Source organism: Euprymna scolopes, chromosome 29 (genome assembly GCF_053919585.1).
Source record: "Euprymna scolopes isolate OS-2025 chromosome 29, ASM5391958v1, whole genome shotgun sequence".
In the NCBI taxonomy this organism is placed as follows: Eukaryota; Metazoa; Mollusca; class Cephalopoda; order Sepiida; family Sepiolidae; genus Euprymna; species Euprymna scolopes.
In genome coordinates this window covers 38598546-38623132 of record NC_136510.1, presented here as the reverse complement: position 1 = coordinate 38623132, position 24587 = coordinate 38598546, and the positions used below count along the sequence as shown (strand labels likewise).

General features: G+C 33.9%; 1 protein-coding gene across 2 annotated transcripts in view; it reads right to left on the bottom strand.

Annotated features, from left to right (window-relative positions):
• Positions 1-24587, bottom strand: part of LOC145252602 (F-box/LRR-repeat protein 16-like) — a 389978-nt gene that overhangs the window by 122647 nt on the left and 242744 nt on the right. Inside the window, exon 2 of one of the 2 annotated variants that reach the window (XM_080112297.1) lies at positions 16084-17556. The exons of the other annotated variant lie outside the window; for it this stretch is intronic. Coding sequence (XP_079968423.1) covers positions 17553-17556 — 4 coding nt within the window. The 3' untranslated portion in view covers positions 16084-17552. Of the gene's footprint in view, positions 1-16083; positions 17557-24587 lie in introns of those variants that run through there. 2 annotated transcript variants of the gene reach the window in all.

Sequence of the window (24587 nt, the reverse complement as noted above, 5' to 3'; positions counted from 1 at the left end):
TTAATTTTTAAACGAAAAAAGTAAATTTGGTATTTTTTTTTTTTACACAAGTCCAACGCACCGTTTACATTGAAATTTTCGACGTTTATAAGTTTTACTTTTCGGGTATGCTTACAACGAATAAACACCCCAACCTCCCCATGTTAAGAATGTCTTTCGCGTGTCACCATACCCGAAAACTTATAAAAGTTTACATGTTGAATGTGAACGAGGAGTTGGACGTTATGTAAAAATGTACCGAATTTAAAACGGAATGAAATTTAAATTTCCGTTCCATTTTTACAAAAACCGTGAAACAGAGCATTCTCCGCAAAATTTACCGAATAATTTCTATTCGATGAATTTCCGTCATTTTTGGATGTATCACTATTTTCGACATGATAGATAATTAAGTAAGTAGTGTTGTTTTTGCTTAAAACTGCATGTTTAAAAATATCGATATGTCGACTACTGCATCTTAACAAGCGCCGAGATGTCGAAGTTCCCTTTTCTCCATTAAAACACGTGTATAGAATCTTGTTTTTTCCCATGCGACTAAAATCGAAGTACCTGTTTGTTTTCCCACGCCAGAACTTGTTGATTTGAAACAAATTGACTTTTCCGTAAATCAAAAGAAAAAAAGAGCCCCCCACCCCACCCCCAAAATAAATAATAGAAAAAATCGCACAAATGACTGAACGTAGAAAAGGCAGCCATTTTACTTCTACCTTTTTCTTTGTCTTCTAACGAATACGACATTTCCCATGCGAATTTTAAACAGAAATTTTTGCAATTCTCACCAAAAATCTATATAAATAAAACAATATATATATATATATATATATATATATATATATATATATATATATATATATATATATATATATATATATATATATATATGTGTGTGTGTGTGTGTGTGTCTGTGTGAAAAGATTGGGTTTGTATAAAGGTACGAAAAAGTGGTAAAAAATTTATATATATATATATATATATATATATATATATATATAACAAATAAATGTTATTAAAGGCAAGATAATTTACTCTTCTACCTATCTGGAAAAGTTTTTAGTGGTTTTACTCACTTTAAAACGTGTAATCGGTTCGAAAATCATACAGAGTTCATCGGTATATGTGAACAGGACAAATGTTAAATACGTGAAGTTTGGAAAATGACTTAAAAATAAAAAACATTATACAGAATACTGTTAGAAACCCAGCCAATATATGTTACCGTGACATATATTTTTGATTACTTTTTCGTATCTTTGTGAATTTTAATACAAACCCAAAATATTTAACCGATAAATTCTTAAACTACTGGTCACATAACACTGAAATTAACAGGAAATAGTCATCATATACCAAGGGTGGTTTATAACGAGGAAAACCTTTGTTTGGATGGATGAATAACGTGCACAGAACTATGTCGGCAAGTTGAAATGCAAAATGTTCATTTAAACTTGCCGACATATTTCTATTACTTTTGTATATGAGCAAATTCCTTCATAGCTTGAAGTGAATTAATTTAAAATATTTCTTATCTATCTGTTGATAGCTCAAATTGTAGGGAACTCAGCTAGTATGCTAAATGTGTTGGTTTCAATTCTAGCCGGTGGCATCCAAGCCATTTTTTAAAATACTTTTTTAAATATTAGGTACAATATGATATTCAATAGAGAATTGGCTCTGTAATAATAAATACGAAATCTGCATGAATTAAGATATATTTAAGTATATTTTACACCCCCTCTCCCGCGCTCAGTTAAAAATAAACAACCTATATATTAATACTGTAGTACCTTCAACGTACGTACATGTGTCATTGTTTCCAGATAATAAATTATTCGATTGAGAAATCCTATTTATTAAAAAAGAGGATAGAAGGTTGCAGTAGTTGACACTTGCCACAATAGCAAACAGGGGTGAAATCTCGACGCTCAAGGTTTAAATCAACCGTTTCCCTGGCTTATCCAACCGGAGGCCAGCTCTCAATCACGTGACCGAGTACATAAAAGGCGAAATCAGCAACTCTTCCTCTTCCTCCTCTCTGGCAGCAGACATTGCCTGAGCCCTTTAGCCCCAGGCTAACGTGAGTACAAGAAGCCAACATGGCGACTTCCAAACACCCACTTATTTCCACGTGCGGTACACACACGAACTTTCTTCATGCTGCAGAACTGGTCTCATCGATACACCAACACACACTCCTAGTACTCATTACAACATATAAACACACTAAAATCTTTGCTCTTTCTTTCTCCTTTAACCGGCCTCCTTCGTCTTTTTGACTACTGGCTACAACAAGTGTTTAAAGAACTATTCTCTCCTTCAACAAGCCGGTATGATATTAAATCTATCTTTACACACAAGAACACTTCCAGCTACTAACCCGTTTCTCTCTTGTACACGCTACTAACGAAGATGACAGATAAAGTTGTTTTTGAATATAGAATGAAACTCCATTTCGTTGTCTCTTTATTCTATAAAGTAATAACATACTACGGACATTAAGTTAGTATATAGATACACTAATTTAATGTTCGTGCTACATTACCACCTTCAATCCTCTTTTTTTAATAAATAGGATCTCCCGATCACTGAAGAGGCAATGCAAAAAAAAAAAAAAAAAATTGAGATAAACCGTAATAACCAGATATATTCTGGAACTACATCAACCAGATCACTGAGGGAGGGGATTAATGTAAGTCAGTAAGGGTTAGAGAGAAATTAAATGAGAAGGAGGTACCGTACAGCTTTTGAACTTGACAAAAACGAAAATTCTTTTAAACCTTAACCCTATCCTAACTCTTAACAAATCCTAATCTACCCCAAACTAACCCTAACCTAAACACACCTCAATCTAACCCTAAACAAACCCTAATCTAACCCTAAACTAATCCTCAACTAAACTAACCCTATCCTAACCCTAAACAAACCCTAATTTAGTCCTAAACTAACTCTAACTTAATCCCAAACTAACCCTAACATAATCCTAATCTAGTAAGTTTTTCTTCATTTTACAAGCTGTACCAGTACTGAGAATGATACGATGAATGTGTGATGCGAGTCTTAAAAACATACATAGATCTGATGACCTCAGAGAAAGATTAAATCTGACCAGTATAGGGGAGATGTTTGCAGAACAGGAGACTTTGATGGTATGGCCACGTTGAAAGAATGGATGAAAGTTCTTGGGTTAGTATATAAGTCACACCATAACACATTCTAAACCTGGTTTGAGATTTGTCATTAGTTGCATTGAAAGAGAACTAGTAGCGCGAAACTCTAAACAAAAACCTGTGGGCAATTTTTTGCTTCAAATAATATTGATTTATGCTTTGTTTTCATTCAATATTGATTTGGAACGGAGACTTAGGCTTTGATGAAGCATACTATTTCATTCACTTATGCAGTTTTATGCGCATTCATTGTTGTTTTAGTAGCATTATCTATCCACAGGTAAAGTAGTGCGATGGGACCCTCACCTGAACAACCACTCACGCGAATACAAAATGTAAACAATCGATAAAATTAAACGTGTTGCCTCCCTTTCATTCTTGAGAGATAATGGGTTCCCTCTAAAGTGCAAAGGCTTTATAGTAAAGCAAAGGTTGTACAATACTCAACCACATCTCCCTTGAACTGCCATTGCTTTAGTCTAGCTGCAATAAATAAATACGGCATAATCGTATCAACACACTGGTTCCCATTAGATCACCTAAGTTAAGCAGCATTGAACCTGGTCAGTACTAAAAATGGGTGACCAATTGATTATTCCAGGTGCTGTATGTGCTCTCCGCTTATCTCGGCATTGTTTCCAGTCAGTCTTACACTTCTCTTTACCACTGGACCCAAGCAGTGCCGATTCAGGATAGGTGTGGTTGAGGATTGTGCAACACTTGCCTCACAATTACACATGCAACTACCCTTACAGGGGTGTCTATTTTTGCTTGAGACTGAACAGAGGCATGAAATAAGTAAATGAAGCAGCATTCACCTTAGGTGGGTGAAGTTGACTTCCCTCAAAGAAGGAAGTTTCTAAGGAATATGGAATTCACAAGCAACCCTCAGCTGTGTTTATATCCCAGTCAAGGAAGATAGCAACATTAGGTTTTGCTGTTCTTGTAGAAAGGTGTTCACCTTCTCCCCCATACAGCATCTGATATTCCTGAACGGTCAACTTTGCTTAATGTAACAGGGCTAATTAACAGTTTCTTTGTAGTATTTCAGTAATACCTGGTGTGGTATTTACCCTCGGCAAGTATTCAGCTTCCATTTTCCTGCCTTGACAGGGTACAAAACTGTCTTCGAAATTTAGTGGGTAATGATGCAATTCTCTGTAGAAGAGTCAAATACAGTCTAAGATAAAGTACTGCTTGCCACATTTGGTATGGAACTGCTAAAACAGCCTTTCCTGCCTTGACAGAGTACAAAACAGTCTTCGAAATCTAATAGATAATGATCTTTTCACCTCTCTACTTCCTTTTTCTTATAGAAGAGTCTGTCTCTGCTCTATCGATACTTTTATGATAAGTGTTCGACTGAGCTCCAATCTAAGGTTCTTCCTCATAAAACGTTCACAACAAATACTCACCAAGCTAAAACAACAACCAACAACTTTCCTCATTCTCTATCTATGCCCCAAACTAAACAAAAATTCCATGAGCAGAGTTTCTTTCCAAGAACTTTCAGTCTGTAGAACGCAATACCATTTGTCTGCTTTCCAGCTGACTATAACATAGTCGTCTTCAAGTCTAATGTGAATAAATTCCTATTGAGTCGCCCATTTAGATAATTTAACCCTACCCAAGTTCCACCGTGACTGATCCTGCCTGACCATCTACCTAACACTTAATCCTTATCCTTGAGTGGTCTCCAGACCTTGATAAGTGGTGACTCTCCAAATAAAAAAAGAAGATAGAAAGAAAATTTCTTGAAAATATTAAATTCACATGCGCTTCCCAGTGACATGTTTATTGTCAGAAGAGACTACATACAGCAACTAGTATTCCCAAACGGTCACCCATCTATTGTTAAGCAGACTCAACCTCACTTAACTTCAGTGATCTGACAATAACTTGTGTGTCAACACGATTATATCGTATAGTCACAAGAAGTCTATGACAATTGCAAAAAAGGATGGGACAAACAGGGAAAGCTATAATAATAATGACTCTTCGCAATCTGGAGAGACAATGGATATCTTGTGTAAGGGTGCCTGCATGGTAGGGATAAAGTTCTTGACAACCAAAACTAAATAAAAATTCCATAAACAAAGTTTCTTTTCTATGGAACACACTACCATGGGGCTGCGATCCAGCTGACTATAACATGGTCGTTTTCATATTTAACACTAGCGGGGGTACCCGGCGTTGCCCGAGTGTTTGTTTCCGGGACGGGGGGGGGAGTTTTAAAAAATGTTATGGTAGGTAAGTAGGAAGGATCAAACCCAGAGTCATGAGTAAAAGTAGGAAAATAAAGTGTGAAAAAAAAAACAAAAAAAAACATCTGCAACGTTAACAGTTCGGCCACCAAGAAAAGTCCATTCCAGTTGTTTAGGAAAAAAAAAAAACAAAAAAAAAAACGACTACGGTAGGTCGGCGCGAACGTGAAAATATAATGTGAATTGTCCAGCATGCTAACCACTACGCCACAGAGCACTGCAGCTTAGTTTAGTGATTTTAAATAACTTCACATGAAAGAACTACGAAGCCAAACCGGTGTTCTCTTCTTAACTGTTCCTTGTGAACGATCCTCAAACGGTGTTAAGTGGTGGCAGGGGGAGGAGAAATTTTTTAGAGAGAAAATATTTTACCACTTCCATTGATCTTAACCGATTTTGGCCGTGACTTCTCAGCAGAAAAAATATAGAAATCTAAGATTATCGAGGAATTTGAGAAATAATAAGCCTATAACACACGTCAGATATTGTTCTGCCGTTTGTGCATATTATATTTGCATGAAATATCTTGATTTTTAATCCTATTAATGTCAAAATCAGACGGGAAAAAATGAGTTCATTTTACTTATATAGATAGAAGATAGATAGAATAGAAAAGAATAGAATAGAAGATAGATAGAAGATAGATAGATAGAGAAGAGAAGAGAAGAGATGAATGAGTTCCTGCTAAGCTGTTTTCTGAAATAAAAACACTACCCAAGTTCTGCTATTAACAATCACCACAGTGTTGTCTCACCTGCCACCTGACACCCATTAACGCTTATCCTTGAGTAGCTTTCGGACCTTAATAATTGGTGATCCTTAGTAAAAAAAAAGTTACATCTAAACGTTGTGACCGCGACTTGGGGCAGTTATGGCACTTCTGTAAGATGGTTTTGTTGATACACTTTTTGTTAAACATACAACTGTGTTTGTCTTGATTATTACCGGCCAACAAGTCCGCAACAACATCCCTGTATCTATTGGGAGCCTATAGTAAAGCAAGACTTTGAAATCTTCAACCGCATATCTCCTGAAGCATTTTCAAAGTGTTGATTTTTGTTACCTGAAAATAAGAAGTGCCAAAATTGATAGAATGCTAACTAAGTTCCACATGTTGGCTAATCAAAAGAGCTCCTGCAGATCTTTCTTCTGAGCCCCATGGATGTTGTACGTGTCCCTTGTTAGTTTTTCATAATTACAGGTAAAGGCAAACAAATATGAACAACACAAACCAAAATTAATGCAAAGAAAGAAATGAACCACAAATGAAATTAGATTAGTCATAGAGTGTCATTACTATCTCCTCTCCTCAACACAAAGAGACTCTTTTACGCATGTAGAACATAGTCTTGAATTTATACGATCAATTTTTCAAACACCTTATTTATTGTATATTTCATTCTGCGATCGTTTACAGGCACACTTGGTATAATGGTAAGAATGTTTGCTAATGGACCTGAAGACCTGGGTTCAATCCTCGGTGGAGTCGTACAAAACTTTTAAAAAAATGGCACTTGATGCCCCCCCTCCCTTTTGGAGATCACCAGTTCTAGGGGTTCATTTTTAGGAGGGGAGGGGAATCATAGATTTTGGTGGGCATTCCCATTTTAAGGAGTCAGCAGTTTTGGAGGGTTTCTATAGGGGTTTTGATTTGGATGACGTATTTTTAGGATGAGCCGATTTTAGAGAAATATTTTCAGTGATAAAGGCTTGTAAGGTTTATGATCAAATGTGAAGCAAACGAGAGGGATGTTATACGATAAACAATCAAAATAATGTGTTTAGAATCATATATTCACGAACGAAATGTTTTACATACGTTCGAAATGTTAGATTACAGCAATAGAAAAAAAAACATAGAATCTATATATTAACAGGATAGCGTATGTGTTATTTATTTTGTGTGTCACGCTTACATCCGAGTGACTGTCATTCAATTGTTATGGATTTCTATTTCTTGTAATAAATAATTTTACCAAGAATTCTTCATGTTTCGATTATAGCTGATGGTACTCCAGTAATCTATTTTTTTTATAAATAATTTTATCAAGAATTTTTCATAAATTTTGAAGAAACTCAAGTTATATATATATATATATATATATATATATATATATATATATATATATATATATATATATATATATATATATATATATATACACACATATATATATATACACATATATATATGTATATATACACACACATATATATATATACACATATATATACACACACATATATATATATATGCATATATATATGTGTGTGTATATATATATATGTATAGGGCGAATGAACTCTTTTTCTCGGTCAACGGCCAACTAGCACCGTGTGTATTTGTGTGTGTGTGTGTATATGTGTATTGGGGTGGAGAGGGCTCCCGTAAGTCGTGGTGAAGGCAACCTTTCTAGGAGAAGCAAATCTCTGATTTAAAAAACCATAACGCGGAAGACCATTACCCACATTAAGCTGGTCTGCAGTTTAATTTGTTGCTGGCTATCTTGCTCTTGCTTGTTGCTGGATCTCAACATTTTGAACCGAGAGAGAGACTTAGCTGTCGTACAAAGCTAAGACTCTGTAACATCATATTTGTATAGATACTCCCTCAGGCATTTGGGCTCATGGATTTTAAATGTCTGAGGGAGTGGCACTCGTCTGACAAGACGTTGCAATCATCATCATATATATATATATATATATATATATATATATATACATTTTTTTTTCTTTGATAAATTTTGGTTTCGGTTTTGATTATAGCTGATGGCATTCCAGTAATCTATTTTTTTATATAAATAATTTTATCAAGAATTCTTCATAAGTTTTGGTTTTGTTTTCGATTCAAGCTAATGCACCCAAGTCATATGGATACATTTTTTTTATTTTTGAAATCGCAACTTTATAATATATAAAAATCGATAGAACATTATAACAATATATACGAAATCTGCATGAATTATAATATCATATTTAAGTGTGCTTTACGACCGAGCTATGCCGGTCGTCCCTGCTAGCTTAGATAAATACTTTTGCAGTTTTAACAAAAGAGCTACAATGATATCAGAGCGTCTCCATTTACAGAGTGCCAACATCAATATATTACATATGAATGAGTCCCCTGTGGAATTTTCACGGATCTCGCTAGTTACATATTATTTTTATTGGAATCATTCGAGATGAGAAATTTGTATATTTATTTATTTATTTACAGACTGTTATCCTCATCTTCATATTCGTTGTTGTTTTGGCCAACTATTCCTTTGGCCTTCTTCAGGTGGTTAACTGTGACAGGGCCTGTAGCACAGTGGATAGAGGTGTTGAATCTCTACGGTTCCAGGTGAGTATTGTCTGAAGGTAGCGGTTTCAATCCTACCCAAAGCAGGCCAAAACGTGGTGAAACAGCAGCAACTATGGAAGGCAGTAATTAATGAGGATACAGTTAAGAGACACAACATTTCTATTCCGTCACGGTTAACCATCTGAAGAAGGCCAGAGGAATAGCTGGCCAAAACAACAACTATGAAGATGAAGATAACAGCCTGCAAATTAATAAACAAAAAACATAGAATTTTTGTGAATATTTTTAGAGTCCTTATAAAACAAGGGGGATTCTTCATTTGAGATATCGAGTTCATAGTTTAAGGCCCATGTGTTATATGAATCTAAAAATCATAATAAAAACTCAGTTATACAAATTATATTTCATTACATCTTAATAAGAGTCAATGTTCATTTGTTTTGATATTAGAACTAAAGTTCAATGAGAAAGATTGGAAATATTTAAAGGAATAAGGTATTGCAGATTGGCAGACGATAATGAGTCAATGAGTTGTGTGCCTGTGTTCACTAACGTTTGTAAGTTGCAGTGGATTCATATCTCAATGGAGGAGCACCGAATGACGCCAATTCAGGGACTTCAGCTCAACTGGTTTATTGAAGAAAAATATAGATTTTTAAAGGATCGAGGTGGCTCCCAGATAGGACATTTTGAATAGATTCAGAAAATCCTCTGATTGGCTCAAAATATAATCATTTGATTTTATTAATTCAAGCTAGTGTATGTGCAGATAATGTGCATAGAAATACGTTTAAGTATTTTGATTTTGAACACTGAAGGCTAAACTTCAGTAAGACACTCTTGCTAAACACTAAGCGTTGTAAGGGGAGGATCAAGGGCAAGTGAAGTAATCCTGGGAAGAAAATGGCGCCCTTCCCTATACCTCGATGTAGCAACTAATGAAAAGAAATCCTTCAGGTCCCCAATGACTATAGTCGACAATTTAGCATACCTGTGATCGTCAAGTGGGATTATTTGACCCCTACATTAGGACCATGTCATTATTTTGTCCTTTGCAGCCATGACTGGAATTTGTTCGGATATGATGAAAATGACTGGCGTTTTTTCAGGATATTGATTAACTCACAATTTAACACTGGTTGGGTTGGTAAATTCATATATCCTTATTGATGTGATCTTGGGGAAGGGGATTCGTATTATTATGAGTTTCTTTGAAAGTATGTTCAAAGGTAGTTAAGTAATTATGTAGGTAGGTAGACCAATGAGCGAATATAAGTTCATGTTTCTATAGATTGATTTCGTTATTGCATGGACTTTTGTTAAGGGAAATCATTGATCTCTTTGCATACCGAGGTGAATTAATTAAATAAACATGCATTTACTATTGATTTTGTTATATATATATATATATATATATATACATATATATATATATATATATATATATATATATGTACATATATACATATATATATATATATATATATATGTATATATATATAAAGGCATTGTGCACGCGCGTATGTGTGTCAGTGTGTTCACTGAGGACTTTGAAACAGCTGATTTCTTTTAAATTCCACACAAATATACTTTATACGTCTAGGAGTACTCTTAGATAGGTTTTGTAGTGGAAAGCCTCTGATAAGTATAAAAAATTGATGCTTGAAAAACTCTGATTAAAGAAGGAACAGTCCGATTTTGGCCAAAGTTAAAATCCTTACACAGCCTAACATTACAAGTGCATTTGAGAAGTTTTATCATCACAAAAGCAGAAAGGCCCAGCGTATAAACTCAACAGTAGGTTCTTTGATAAGACAAACAAATGAATGTGTCTGTTTAGAGACTAATTGAACCACGATACTTGATTTTTGCATTTTAAACTTCAAATCGTTATATAAAAATAATTTTATAAAATTCAACATTAGGTTCCCTACAGCGCAATGTAGACTATAATGTATTGTAGACTAAGTTACTGTGGGGAGGCATGTGAAGCTTCCTACCAGTGTACCATGGTGAGTCCCTATCTAGAGCAGGCTATCAATCAATTTGATTGAAAAAATAGGCGATTTCCCTGATTTTGATAACAATAAAAATATTAGAAGTATGGAACATTCATTGATCCTCGTTCAATCCTATATATATATATATATATATATATATATATATATATATATATATATATATATATATATATATATATAATTATTTACTATAATAATTATTAAATACCCACAGACACTAGTGTTTCATCCTTTCAGGTATCGGACCTAATCCATTCGGCTACCATTAACCGCGAGAAATGTTGTTGAATTTTAAACATTTATTTTTTAAATGTTTTTTTAACGTCTGTCAGATTGATCTGATCAATATATGATGATCAGCACATAAAAGCTAAATTGACCGACTTTTAATTCAACTGAAAGTGCTAAACGATAAAAAACTAGTTTCTTAAAGAGCCTGATATAATTATTTACTATAATAATTATTAAATAGCTACAGACTTATTAAATTACTATATATATATATATATATATATATATATATATATATATATATATATATATATATATATATATATATGTATATATATACATAAAGACTGATTTCTTCTGGTTTTAACCAACCATTTGTTCGATACATTAGCATGTCCAGTGTCACAATCATGTAAATTTGTTTATATATATATATATATTTAATTATTAACTTTATGTTTAGAATCCTTGTTTACTTACAACTTCTCAAAAATAAAACATCAATCAGGATAAAAAAAATCAGAAATACAATTTTTATATTTGTAACAACACAAGCTAATATTTTCCACATAAGACTGACGAAATAGATTTAATTATGTGCATTGTAATGAAAAAGGCTATTAATCAGGTAGGCAGAAGGGAAAACTGGCTTTTTTATTTTCTATATAAGAGTAACCGCCCATGACAGGGAAAATCAATTCCCTGAGCAGAACAGTTTTGCACCAATTTTATGTCCCTTTATGAAGATTAAAATCAAAATATAATAATGCTAAACCTCATTTCTAAAATCCTTATTCTAATTTTGATGAAATTCCATTATAGGATCTTAATTCTAGAAAATGTCTAAAATTTTAGGCTCAGGCTCAACGAGTCTTGAGAAGAAATTGAAATCCAGGGAATTTTACTTACTTGATGTCTAATAGCTATGGATCAAATTAATGCAAATCTGAAATATTTGAATTTCCAATTGAATGGTTATACCAATGATATACTTCTTAAAGCTCTTTTAAGGATTCTAAAGATTCTGAAATTTGAGGAATATTTAATGATTGGTGTCCAGAATATCAATTGTTTGAAATTTCACAATAGTTGGAGATAAGTAAATTTTCATGGAGAGCTTCAAACCACATTTGCTCTTCTTCTATAATATAAATCTCACCTGTCTGTTTAAACGTATGTATGTATGTATGTATGTATGTATGTATGTATGTATGTATGTCTTCCTAAAACTTTCGACAGAGGCGACGGATTTTCATGAGATTAGTATCGTTTTGAAGCTCGACTCTTCAAATATCGAAAAATTTGGCTAAAAACATTAATTCCTTGACTTTAACTGGGCACTTTTCTACAGGGATTGGGTGCTTTTTTTTGCTGATATTTTCGAAAGTCATCCCCGCTTTTCGATTGACTAGCCTTAATTTAAATCTTTGCCACTTCCGGTTTGGCGATGGGCGCAACAGCAAAGACGTCACGTTTTTTTCCTTCTTCATGGTACGGGTTCGAGCCTGCCTGCCTACTTCAACTTTTTTTTTTTTGTTCAACATACACTTCTAAATACCCGGCAACGCCGGGCACCTAAGCTAGTTTTGTATAAAACTAAAGCAAACTAAATATAGCCTACATTATAAATTCTGATGTCCAGCAGTTATCTTTTCCAAAATTCATAATGATTAAACATATACACATACCTAACTTCATATAAATTATTATATTTCACTATCTCCGCTTAGGTCAGATTGCACACTGACATTAACATTCTAAAGACGGGGTTTTTGAGCCTGAATACTTCCATGCTGGCTCATGACAAATTGGAAGCGGATGTTTTTGTTTGTGATAGTATCACTAGAAGATTGCCTTATAGGACTAACAGACACTTTCTATCTGGTTTTGGTTTTTTATCAGAATTTTCTTTTAGATGGATTACCTTCTCCATGGGTGAGGGGCACTGTCTGATCCCCCACAGGATAAACCCTCTGGAATATCAGAGGGAGGCTAACAAATGCTACACCTTGCCTTAGGGTGACCTAGAACTGTGCACAATAGAGATTCTAACTTCTAAAGACTAAATATAGCCCACATTATCTCCCCTTACACCTAGCAAAATCCATAATGATCGGTTAATTAGTTTAGGAGCGAATCCTGTACATACAAATATATAAACTTTGTTTATCCACAAGTTTGAGAATAGTGTGATGCTCTGATTCCCCATGCTGTTCGAGAGCCTTCATCAGGAAGCTAGCAATCAGAGTTGATTTTCTGATCATGGTCATTAGTCACATAAACTAGAATGTGAACTCGGGTTGCCAATTGCGCTTTCTGCACTGATGACTGTCACGCCACTCAATGCCTCAAAAAGGTATGAACCTATTTCCCTCTTAGTCTCGTTTCAAAACACCATACATTGACGAAAAAAAATCACAATAGTTGATGAGTCAAATAACGAATTAATCATTATTTGATCAAACTGTTGCATAATGGATGATAGCGATTACGTCGGACTAAGTACAGATTGATGTGCCACAAAGTTGGGGAAATAAACCAATTTTTATGAAAGATAACGCGAAGAGAGATCTGAAGGTTAGGTATGAGATTCAACAGATTGAAGTAGAATAAAAACAAAGAGATGTTAGCCGACAACCAACACGGCATGACGTCACAGATATCGAGGTTGACAAAGAAATGAAAGTTTGAGATTTGTCTAATCATGAAAGTCGTCCAAAAATCTTGTTAACAACACCAAAAAAGGATGGTTTAAAAATCTTGTTACCGATATTAAAAAGGGGTGATGGGAAAATCTAGGTATCCCTCTCAAAGGGATAATCCAAAAATCTTGTTACCAATATCAAAAGTGACGGTTTGAAAGTCTTATTACCAATAAAAAAAAAGTGGTCTTGTAAACTCTACCAAAAATGATGATCAAAATATCAGAAAGAGTGGTCCAAAAGTCTTGTTACCCCTACCAAAAAGTATGTTCCAAAATTATTGCTCCATTACTTTTCCCTGCATTAATTTCGGACCACCCTGTACAGTTGTGATATATTTATGTCTGTTAATGTCAGATTTTCATCATGAATCACATGACAAATTGGAAGGTGTGGCGGATAAATGTACACTGGAAATTTCAAATGATCGCAGAGTGAGTAGAATTCTTGGCACAAACAAAAAGGTCATGTGACATTTCTCTTGGTAGCAGAGGAGGAACTTGAGGTGATGCGAGGCCCACGATCAGATCAGAAATCAATATTTAATTAATCAATAATCAATTGTTTCTGAACGCATCTTCTATTCGCTTTGCGTTTGACTCCCGGAAAGAATCTCAATTAACAGATTATTTTCTGTGTTTCTTGTTGTTATTCTATGAAAACAACAATCACAAAAATCAATTATGTTTATTAAAATTGGGAAACTTATTGTTTCCTTTGAAGTCCTAATTAGATAATGAACGAGAAACATCACAGTATGTTAAGGAATGAAACTATATACGTATTTATTAATGTTGGGACGATTAATCGGAATCGCAATCTGAAAATTTAAAAAATCGTAACTTTTAAGGGTATCGGAATTGAAAACAAATTGCTTATTTTACAATGCCAAAACCGATTCTTTTATATTTGTTTATTTTTTGTTTGTTTGTTTAAAACTTAATTTTTTTTAACTATTTGTGTTAATGATAAAATGATAAATGTTTATTGATCTTAAACTACAAGTATTACTAAAGTATATATGGTCCACCATTAATGTAGTTTCTTTTTTTTTTTTTTACCTCTGTGAAAATGTATGCATGTCTGGCGTAATCCCCAAAATAAAAAATAAATAAAATACAATACAATAACTCCATAACTAAATATTTATAGGTTTTTAAAATTTGGAATCAGTAATTGTATCACATTTGGGAATTTAGAACAGAATCGGTAATTGTATTGGAATCGGGAAAAATATTTGAATCGTCCAATCATTATATATATATATATATATATATATATATATATATATATAGTTACAAAATCTATAAGTCGGTTATACTGTAATCTATAAATGAATGTGTGTGTGTGCGTATGCGCGCGCGCGTGTGTATAAATAAATACCTATATTGAATACTTTGAGTGATTTGTAAATGTAATTGACATCGGAAAATGTTTATTACGAGGGACGTTCCAAAAGTAAGGTCTCCTATTTTTATTCCGCCCAAATGTATCAGAAAAAGTTGCAAATTGCATTGTCATGATGACTGAACTTATGCATTCATGACCTGAAAGTTTCATCTCTCTGTTGCAGATATTGACGGTGTGAGACTCTAAAAAAGCAACTCCTGTCATAGACATGCATCAGAAGCCAAGCTGCATCATTGAATTCCTCCATGCAGAAAAAAATTGAATCGATCAACTCTCATAGGCCTGTTGAATGTTTACGAAACCGATGCAGTTGATGTCAACAGTTAGGCGATAAATTTGTCGATTTCAGAATGTCGACAGAGATGTGAATGACAAAACGTGCTCCGGACTTTTACGACTGAGGCATCAAAAGAGGCTGGCAAAAGTGCATTGAGGGTAGTCATTACTATATGTAGAAAAATAAATTCTGGAGCACAAAAGGTCTCTCGTTTTAGTGGTATCACTCCCGTCTTCGTAGCTCTTCAACATTTTAGTCTTATAGTTAAAAAATAGGAAGCCTTATTTTAGGAACGACCCTTGTAATATATAAATAGGTCTTTCTTAATGCATACAAATTTAGAAATCAACATTTGCCTCCCTTGCATAAAAGTAGCCTGGAATTATTCCCCTTTTTGTGCACTTTTCGAAAAAAAACCCCATTTTTTTGTAGTATGCTAAAGAATAAAACTAGGTACATATCTTTAAACCTTAATAAAAGGGAAAGATGGATTCCTAGGTTGCTGACATGTAAAACAATGTACGGCACTCGTTTGCTTTCATCCTCTCTGTTTCACTTGTTACTTCTCTTTTTATGAGAGCGGTAAATTAGTAGCAACACTAGTCGCTGAAGTGACGTGGTTGCTATGGAAACCAGTCATAAAAAAACGTCGCTCATCTCCTTACGAATTTTTACGATTTTGAACACCAGTAAATTCATCATAACTTTTTTTTTTTACTGTACAAAAATTGAAAATTTTTTTTCACAATATAGCTGACAACATGAGCTATAAACTGTAATAATTGCTTGAAATTTGGTCGAAAAATGAGTGAGCTGTGAAGTTTTAAAGCATTTCTAAATGACTAAAACTGCCACTTAATCATATATTCAAACACGGTAGTGTTTGAATGATTCAATAAAATATTTCCTAAAGACGATAATGGAAGTGGTCGCGAATCTTGAAGTCACCCTAAGGGAGGTAGAAAAGCAGAACCTCTCTTAAAAATTCAAATATACCCTGTTTTGATGAAATGTATATCATATGCATAGAATTCTCCAGAGAAGACAATAGAAGTGATTCCAAATTTCTAAATGTTTCTCAATGTGCCGAATGTATATGTACCTGCTTTAAACGAGGTATAGGAGCAGAAACCTTTTTAAACTTCAATTATATATATATACGATTTATATAGTTTTGGGGTACTTATGCACGACTACGAAGAAACTACTTTTTTTGGTTTTCAGTTTGGAGATTTAGAGAGTGCATAGCAGCAGGAGCAGACAAATGCAATTTAAGAATTCCCTAAAAGTTTTCTCCAAAAATTTCAGAATTTATGACCTTATTACGAAAATAATAAATAAATAAATAAATAAAAATATAAACATCCATTTTGTGTTATTATAATTTTCTTAAATTTATTTTAATTCAATAAATGTGCAAGAAAAGCTTTCTAAAAAAACACGCATTCGAAAATTTCAGAATTTTAGCTTTATTACGAAAAACAACAACTTTATTTTGTGCCAAAAACTTCTATTTTGTGTTATTATAAGTTTCTTATATTTATTTTAATTCAATAAATGTCTAACAAAAACTTTCTCAACAAAAAACAGAACACATAAAAGCAAACAAAAAACACATGCATTTATTATTCTTGACATTTGTTGCGTTTTTCAATTCGGTCCTAAAATGTCATTTGTTTGCCCCTGCTATGCACTCTCTAAACTGAAAACCAAAAAAAGTGGTTCATTCGCAGCAGTGCACTAATGCCACTTTTTGTTACTCTTCTATTTTGTTAACCATGTTCTCGAACAACGTCGGGTACCTTGCTAGTTTTTTATTTTTTTATTTTTTTAAATACATAAACGGATAATGCTGGGTGACCTTGCTCGTATACTTATAAAGTCACGAGAAACCCAGTTCATTTCGTAGTTTATATATAAGAGGCAGATAGTCTAAATGAAAATGGACTTTAAAATGAAGATCTGCTTGCGAAGAGAATCGGTGGTAAGGTTAGGGCTGGGCTTTTACGCATCCATAGTAAAAGGTGGGGAGGAGGAAGGCTGCTTACCCTAAAGCAATAATCGATAATCAATCGAAGGTTTGTTAATCTCGTAGAGATGCAAATTCAAGTGCTTCACCGACCTTGAAACAGCTGCAATTTTTGCACTTTGCGTTCAGCACGACGAACGTTGCATACACTTACCTGAAATGAAAAATGAAAAGAAAAAAACTGTTTATTTATCTATTTATTTATTCATTATGTCGTTTTGGGCAACTTTATTTTAATCTGTACATTCATTACAACTTATTGAAAAAATATCTAATACATACATACATACATGTATACATACATACAAACACACATACATACATACAAACAAACATACATAGATACATGCATATATATATATACAAACAAACATACATACATGCATGCATACATATAAATACACATAGATACATACACACATACATACACACATTTATACACACAAATAAACATATATACATGCATGCATACATATAAACATACATACATAACTGCATACATACATACACACAAACAAACACACATACATACAAACAAACATGCATACATACACACAAGCAAACATGCATGCATACAAACACGCACACATACATACATATAAACATAGATACGTGCATACATACATTCAAACAAACATGATGATTGCAACGTCTTGTCAGACGAGTGCCACTCCCTCAGACATTTAAAATCCATGAGCCCAAATGCCTGAGGGAGTATCTATACAAAGATGTTACAGAGTCTTAGCTTTGTACGACAGCTAAGTCTCTCTCTCTCTCGGTTCAAAATGTTGAGATCCAGCAACAAGCAAGAGCAAGATAGCCAGCAACAAATTAACCTGCAGACCAGCTTAATGCGGGTACTGGTCTCCCGCTTTGTTTTTTAAATCAGAGATTAGCTTCTCCTAGAAAGGTTGCCTTCATCACGGCTTACGGGAGCCCTCTCCACCCCAACACACACACACACACACACACACACACACACACACACACACACACACACACACACACACACACACACACACACAAATATACACTGTGCTAGTTGGCCGTTGACCCAGAAAAAGAGTTAATTCGCTCTTTGGAAGGTCTTGTTTTTAATCCTTCAGGGAGACTAGCCATCCTCCTCACCAAACAAGTCTGGTGGGGGAACCAGTTTAGTCGCCGATGACCCGACCATGAGGCAGGTAGTACTGGGTTACATGGTATCAGTAGCATATGACATGACCTGACAAACAAACATACATACATATATACATACATGTATACATACATACAAACAAATATGCAAACAAATATGCAAACACACAAACATGCAAACATACATAATTCATCCGAACAAAACAAACATGAATGCATGCATATATACATACATACAAACATACATATATACAGACACACATGCACACATCCATATAAAACAAACAAACGAACGAACACGCACACATGAATACATACAAAAAAAATATATATACATGCAAACAAACATACACACATAAACATACGTACTATCATACAAACATACACGTATACATACAAACAAACATACGTACATACAAACATATATATATATATATAATGTACAAACATGCATGAAAACGAATATACATACATAGACACAAACATACAAACATACATACATACATGTATACAAACGAACATAACTGCATAAATGCATAATGTTTACTTCCTTGCCAGGACGTTGACACAAGACCAAGTGTGGTTTTAAAATGTCAGCGCACTAGGAGAAGCGCACTCTGGCATACAAAATAATACCGGAGCCGTCCTATCGGCCTTACTCCGTATGTGAGCCTCAGGTGATTAGCAGTAAACTAACCCATTTCCAGAAAGAAGGTAAAACCTGGGAGGGTGGATATCATAGTGCGACTGAAACAAAATCACTATCGGATTGATTTGTATCATAAATCTATTATCTAACATATTAATACACACACATATATATACATGTATACATACATAAAAATGCGCGCGAACATACACAATTCCTTTCGTATATATATATATATATGAAATTTATTGCTGTGAGTCCAGAATGAATTTACATATTGTTTCCGCTAGGAAGATATCCTCTGAAGATGAGGAGAGATCCGACCAGTTTCGTCAGAATTCAGAGGATATCCTCCTAGCGGAAACAATATGTAAATTCATTCTGGACTCACAGCAATAAATTTTCTATATACTGCTCTGGCTACACATTAAGCACTCTAGTCCGGTTTTTTTCACCACTGATGATATATATATATATATATATATATATATATATATATATATATATATATATATATATATATATATATATATATATATCATCAGTGGTGAAAAAAACCCGGACTATATATATATATATATATATATATATATATATATATATATATGTATATACTTACATACATACATTCGTACGCAAACACACACACACACACGCGCGTATATATAATATATATATAATAGACGTTACGATATTGTAGAATTAAATTCACAATATTTTATTCAAACAAGGAATACGAAAAAAAGTGAAAAAAAATTGTTTATTCCATGGATTCTCAAAGATAGGCTCTTCTCCTTAGAGGGAAAAAACGTTAGCAAAAGGAATATATAGATAAAAAATCTAATATTGCTGGTTAGCGCAATTTTTGAAAACAGTAATTAAAAAAGTTTTTGAAGAAAGTAAAAGTTTATAGGAATATACTCCGCAGTGTCCATTAATTAGTGTTGCAGAAATCCAGTTAGAATCTGAGGTTCGTATGGGTAGATCCAATAAGATTTTCAAAAAGGTATTCTTTGGGGTCTCTTTAAACATATCTAGGGATGAAGAAAAAAATCACATATTCTTGTAGATGAGTCTTATGTTGAAGAGTGGGGGAAAAATCCATTCACTTTTTCTCACTTTTTCTCGTATTCCTTGTTTTGAATAAAATATTGATAATTTAATTCAACAATATGGTGATGTCTATTACTTATACTAGGCTCTATCACTGTTACTAAGCCTTTTAAATCTGGGAAAGGTTGTTATTCTATAAATACATTTCTCTATATTTATAATTCATCTCTTTTTAATTTGAATAGCTTTTTAATAGCCTTTTCTTTAACTCCGAAATTTTCGCCTATAAAACTCAAATGACCTTGTAACGATGTATGTAACCCACATTTCGGTTTACGACATCCGGTTGCGCATGCGCGCACGACATGTGCACTGAAATATTAACGTTATTATTTCGAAATTATTATTTAACATGGGAAGAGTGGGATTTAAAATAACTTAAACGTAATACAGAAATGAACGATGTAAAAAAAAAGCAGATATATCAAAATTTGAATTTAACTATAATAAGTATTATGGTATCTGTTCAGTGCACATTTACCAATAAGTATGGCCAACCACTTATAATTCATTAACTATAATTTTTTTTTTCAAAAATAATGAATTATAATAAACAGAACGACTCATAGAAATCTATCAATATTCTTTTTATCATTTTAATGTACTTTCATAGAAATGTTTCTGTTATGTCAAAAAAAAACAACAACCTATTTTCTTTACGTCACAAGTATCACGCTCATACATGAATTCCATAGCTAATACAACATACTGACCCAACGGGTCACGGGTAGTCTAGTATATATATATATATAATAGCAGACCGCCCGGCGTTGCCCGGTCGCAAAATACGCATAAATAACATATTTTAATTAATACAGAAAATGAGACATGTGCATGCGAGTATTATATTTTTTCTCAACCGTTCACTTCTTGTAAGTTTAAAAAAAAGAAGAGTACTCGAGCTGAAATCGGAATTAAAGCCTAAAGACAGTGAGTCAAGTACGATAGCCATTAGGCCAGCATGCGATGATCTTTAAGAGCTGTTTTCAAACTACTCATTTTAACCTAGGTAATCTGTAGTGTGAACTATTCACGCATGCGCATTCGTGAAACAGCAAATAGATAAAAAAATCCGATGACTCCCATATATTTATTTTTTTCAGGTTACAATGTGGAAGACAATATTTTCCGACCCCTGTCTTTAAATTTGTTGTTATTTTTTGTGAAAAAATTTTTTTTTTCTAATTATAAAAAAGTTTACCAGCATAATTTGAAATTTAAAGCAAAAATCTAAAGTAAACTTTCCGGTAGAGACGTTACTTCCGGTAAAGACGTGATTACGTCGAAGAAAGCGAGTTATTTCAAGATAAGCGGCGTGTGACGAAGTGGTATGCAGAGAAATGGTTTGGCTTGACGCCACCAGAAAATTATGGTCACGGAATCAGTAATATTTGGCGGAATTGGTTGGCACCAAACAAACTTCCCATTAACATCTATTTGATAAGATGCCATGCTGTTCTCAGTGTCTTTGTTGATTGGCACAGCAAAGCAAAAATTCGTTTTTCACCAAAAACACGGGTGAATAGGATGATTCAAGTATTATTTGGAGACAGTCTAATCGAACAGAGTTTCGGTTTTTGGATACTGATTGTGGTCTGGTAACTTGTGTGGTACAATTTGTATTGTTTGGATGATTTGGATTATCGTTTTCATCTTTAGTTTTATTTTCGCGAGGTTTTGGCCGATGTAACATCCGACTCTCTTAAGAATCTTTCTATCGAACCCGGGAACCTGCACCGAACAGACTGGGCAATTTTTAAGGTGAAGCATGATCAGTTAGATTATTTGGATTACAGTGGCTGAATGGTTAATCCTGAGTGCAGGCGGTACAAAGAATACCATTGCGATTTACTGGTGACTTCTACCGGGTAATGGCTGACGAAATGAGATTACGCTACCCCATGGATTAAATAAAGGATTCCGTTCAAAATTCCGTGATTTCCGTATTCCACAGAATGCTTCTCGAATTCAATAATACACACACACACACACACACACACACACACACACACACACACACACACACACGCGCATCTTTTCTCTACAATTATATAAATGCGACTGTATGTGTGTGTGTGTGTGTGTGTGTGTATGTGAGTGTGTGTGTGTGTGTGTGTGAGTTCGTTGCTTATAGACTCCGAAACGACTGAACAAATTTTCTTTAAAATTTACAGAACTTTAGTGTATAAGTCTGTGAGTGGTCTTAGTTAAGTTTTGTCTCAGAATACTCTCGATAATTACCGATAAGGGCGATCAAGGTTGAGTTTTTCGGTACGGACACGACCATGGAAGATCAGATAATAAACACGAATTTATAAGACCAAAAAAATTACACTTTGATCGCCCTTCGGGGCCCATGGCGCAGTTGATAGAGACGTTGAATCTCTACGGTTCCAGGTGAAAATTATCTAAAGATAGCGGTTTCAATCCTACCCAAAGCCGACCAGAGGCTTACTTGGCCAAAAACGTGGTGAGACGACAACAACTACGGAAGGCAGTAATTGCAGTGAATGCAGTCAGGAGATTCAGACTTCCTATCCGTCGCAGTTACCACCTGACGAAGGCTAGACGAAAAGTTGGCCGAAACGTCATGAAACAACTAATAAAATATGAGGATAATTGTCTGCAATAAATAAAATTAATAAATAATACTCATCCCAATGAATTCCAATTAAATAATGTACATTTTTCCATGTCGTTGCTTAGCAACAATGATAGAACAAAAAAAAATCTTTGTAATCGGTTTTCGGTCAGAAATTTGTCTGTTAAAGGGTCAAAGTTTAACCTTTGAGAACTCTACCAAACTCCTCCGCTAATTTTGAGTCTAAGCACTTAAAATTTTAGATATAGGTTCTTTGGACATGGACCTAACGTAATAACTTGATTTGAGCCCAAAGTAATAAATGTAAAGGGGTCATAGTAGGGGTCAAAGTAAAAAAAAAATTTACCTCTGCGGTCTCTACCAAATTACTATGACAAATTCTGGTGTAAACATTTGAAATTGTACATAAAGGGTATTCCGAGATAGGGCAAGCTTTTTAATCGGTTTGGGTCGAAACTTTTTAGTTACCAATATATAAATGTATGTATGTATGTTTGCATGTCTGCCTAAAACTTTCGACGGAGGCGATGGATTTTCATAAGATCAGTATCGTTTTGAAGTTCTACCTTTCATACAACACATATCGAAAAATTGGCTAAAAACATTAATAGCTTCACCTTCAACTGGGCACTTTTCTACAGGGGAGGTCGCTTTTTTCGCCAATATTTTCGAAAGCCATCCTCTCCTTTCGATTTTCTAGCCTAAATTAAGACGAAACAGTAAAGAAGTCATTTTTTTTCGTTCTTTTTCTCCTTTGCCGTACGGGTTCGAGTCTGCCTTCCTACTACCACTTTTTTTTTTTTTTTTTTTGCTCAACACACACATCCAAACATCCGGGCAACGCCGGGCACCCATGCTAGTATATCTATAAAAGTGAAAGGGTGTGTGTGTGTGTGTGTGTGTGTGTGTGTGTGTGTGTGTGTGTGTCTGTCTGTCTGTCTGTCTGTTTGGTGTATACTTACCTACACAATATCTCTGTCAATTTTAAGTCTACAGACTCGAAATTTGATATACAGGGTACAGAGATTTGCGAAAATCTTTGTAAATGATTTTCGACCAGAACTTTAGCTGTTTAGGGGTCAAAGTTCAGCGATTTGACCTTTGAGAACTCTACCAAACTCCTCCGCCAATTTTGGGTTTAAAGACTTGAAATTTTAGATATAGATTCCTTGGACATGGACATGCTAGTACTTTTATAAAAGGAACAGTAGGTTTTCTAAAGTGCAAGCTAGAATAACATATGAGCTTGCTCCTGGGCGATTTAACGGATTTCGATGAAAATAAAAATATAGGAGCGTGAAATATTCGTTGATCATCATTCAATCCCGGACAACGTTGGGTCACCCTGCTAGTATATATATATATATATATATATATATATATATATATATATATATATATATATATATAGTATCACAAAATTAACTATCTTTTTTTATGCTAATTTACCTTTCAAAATAGATGGTTTTATATATATATATATATATATATGTATATGTATATATATATATATATATATATATATGTATATATATATATATATATATATATATATATATATATATATATATATATATATATATATATATTCCTCTTCTTCTTCCCTGATCTTTCTTATTATGTCTCGGCAGTCGTGTGAAAAGCATATCGTATTTTTCTTTTATTAATATTATTGGAATTTTCC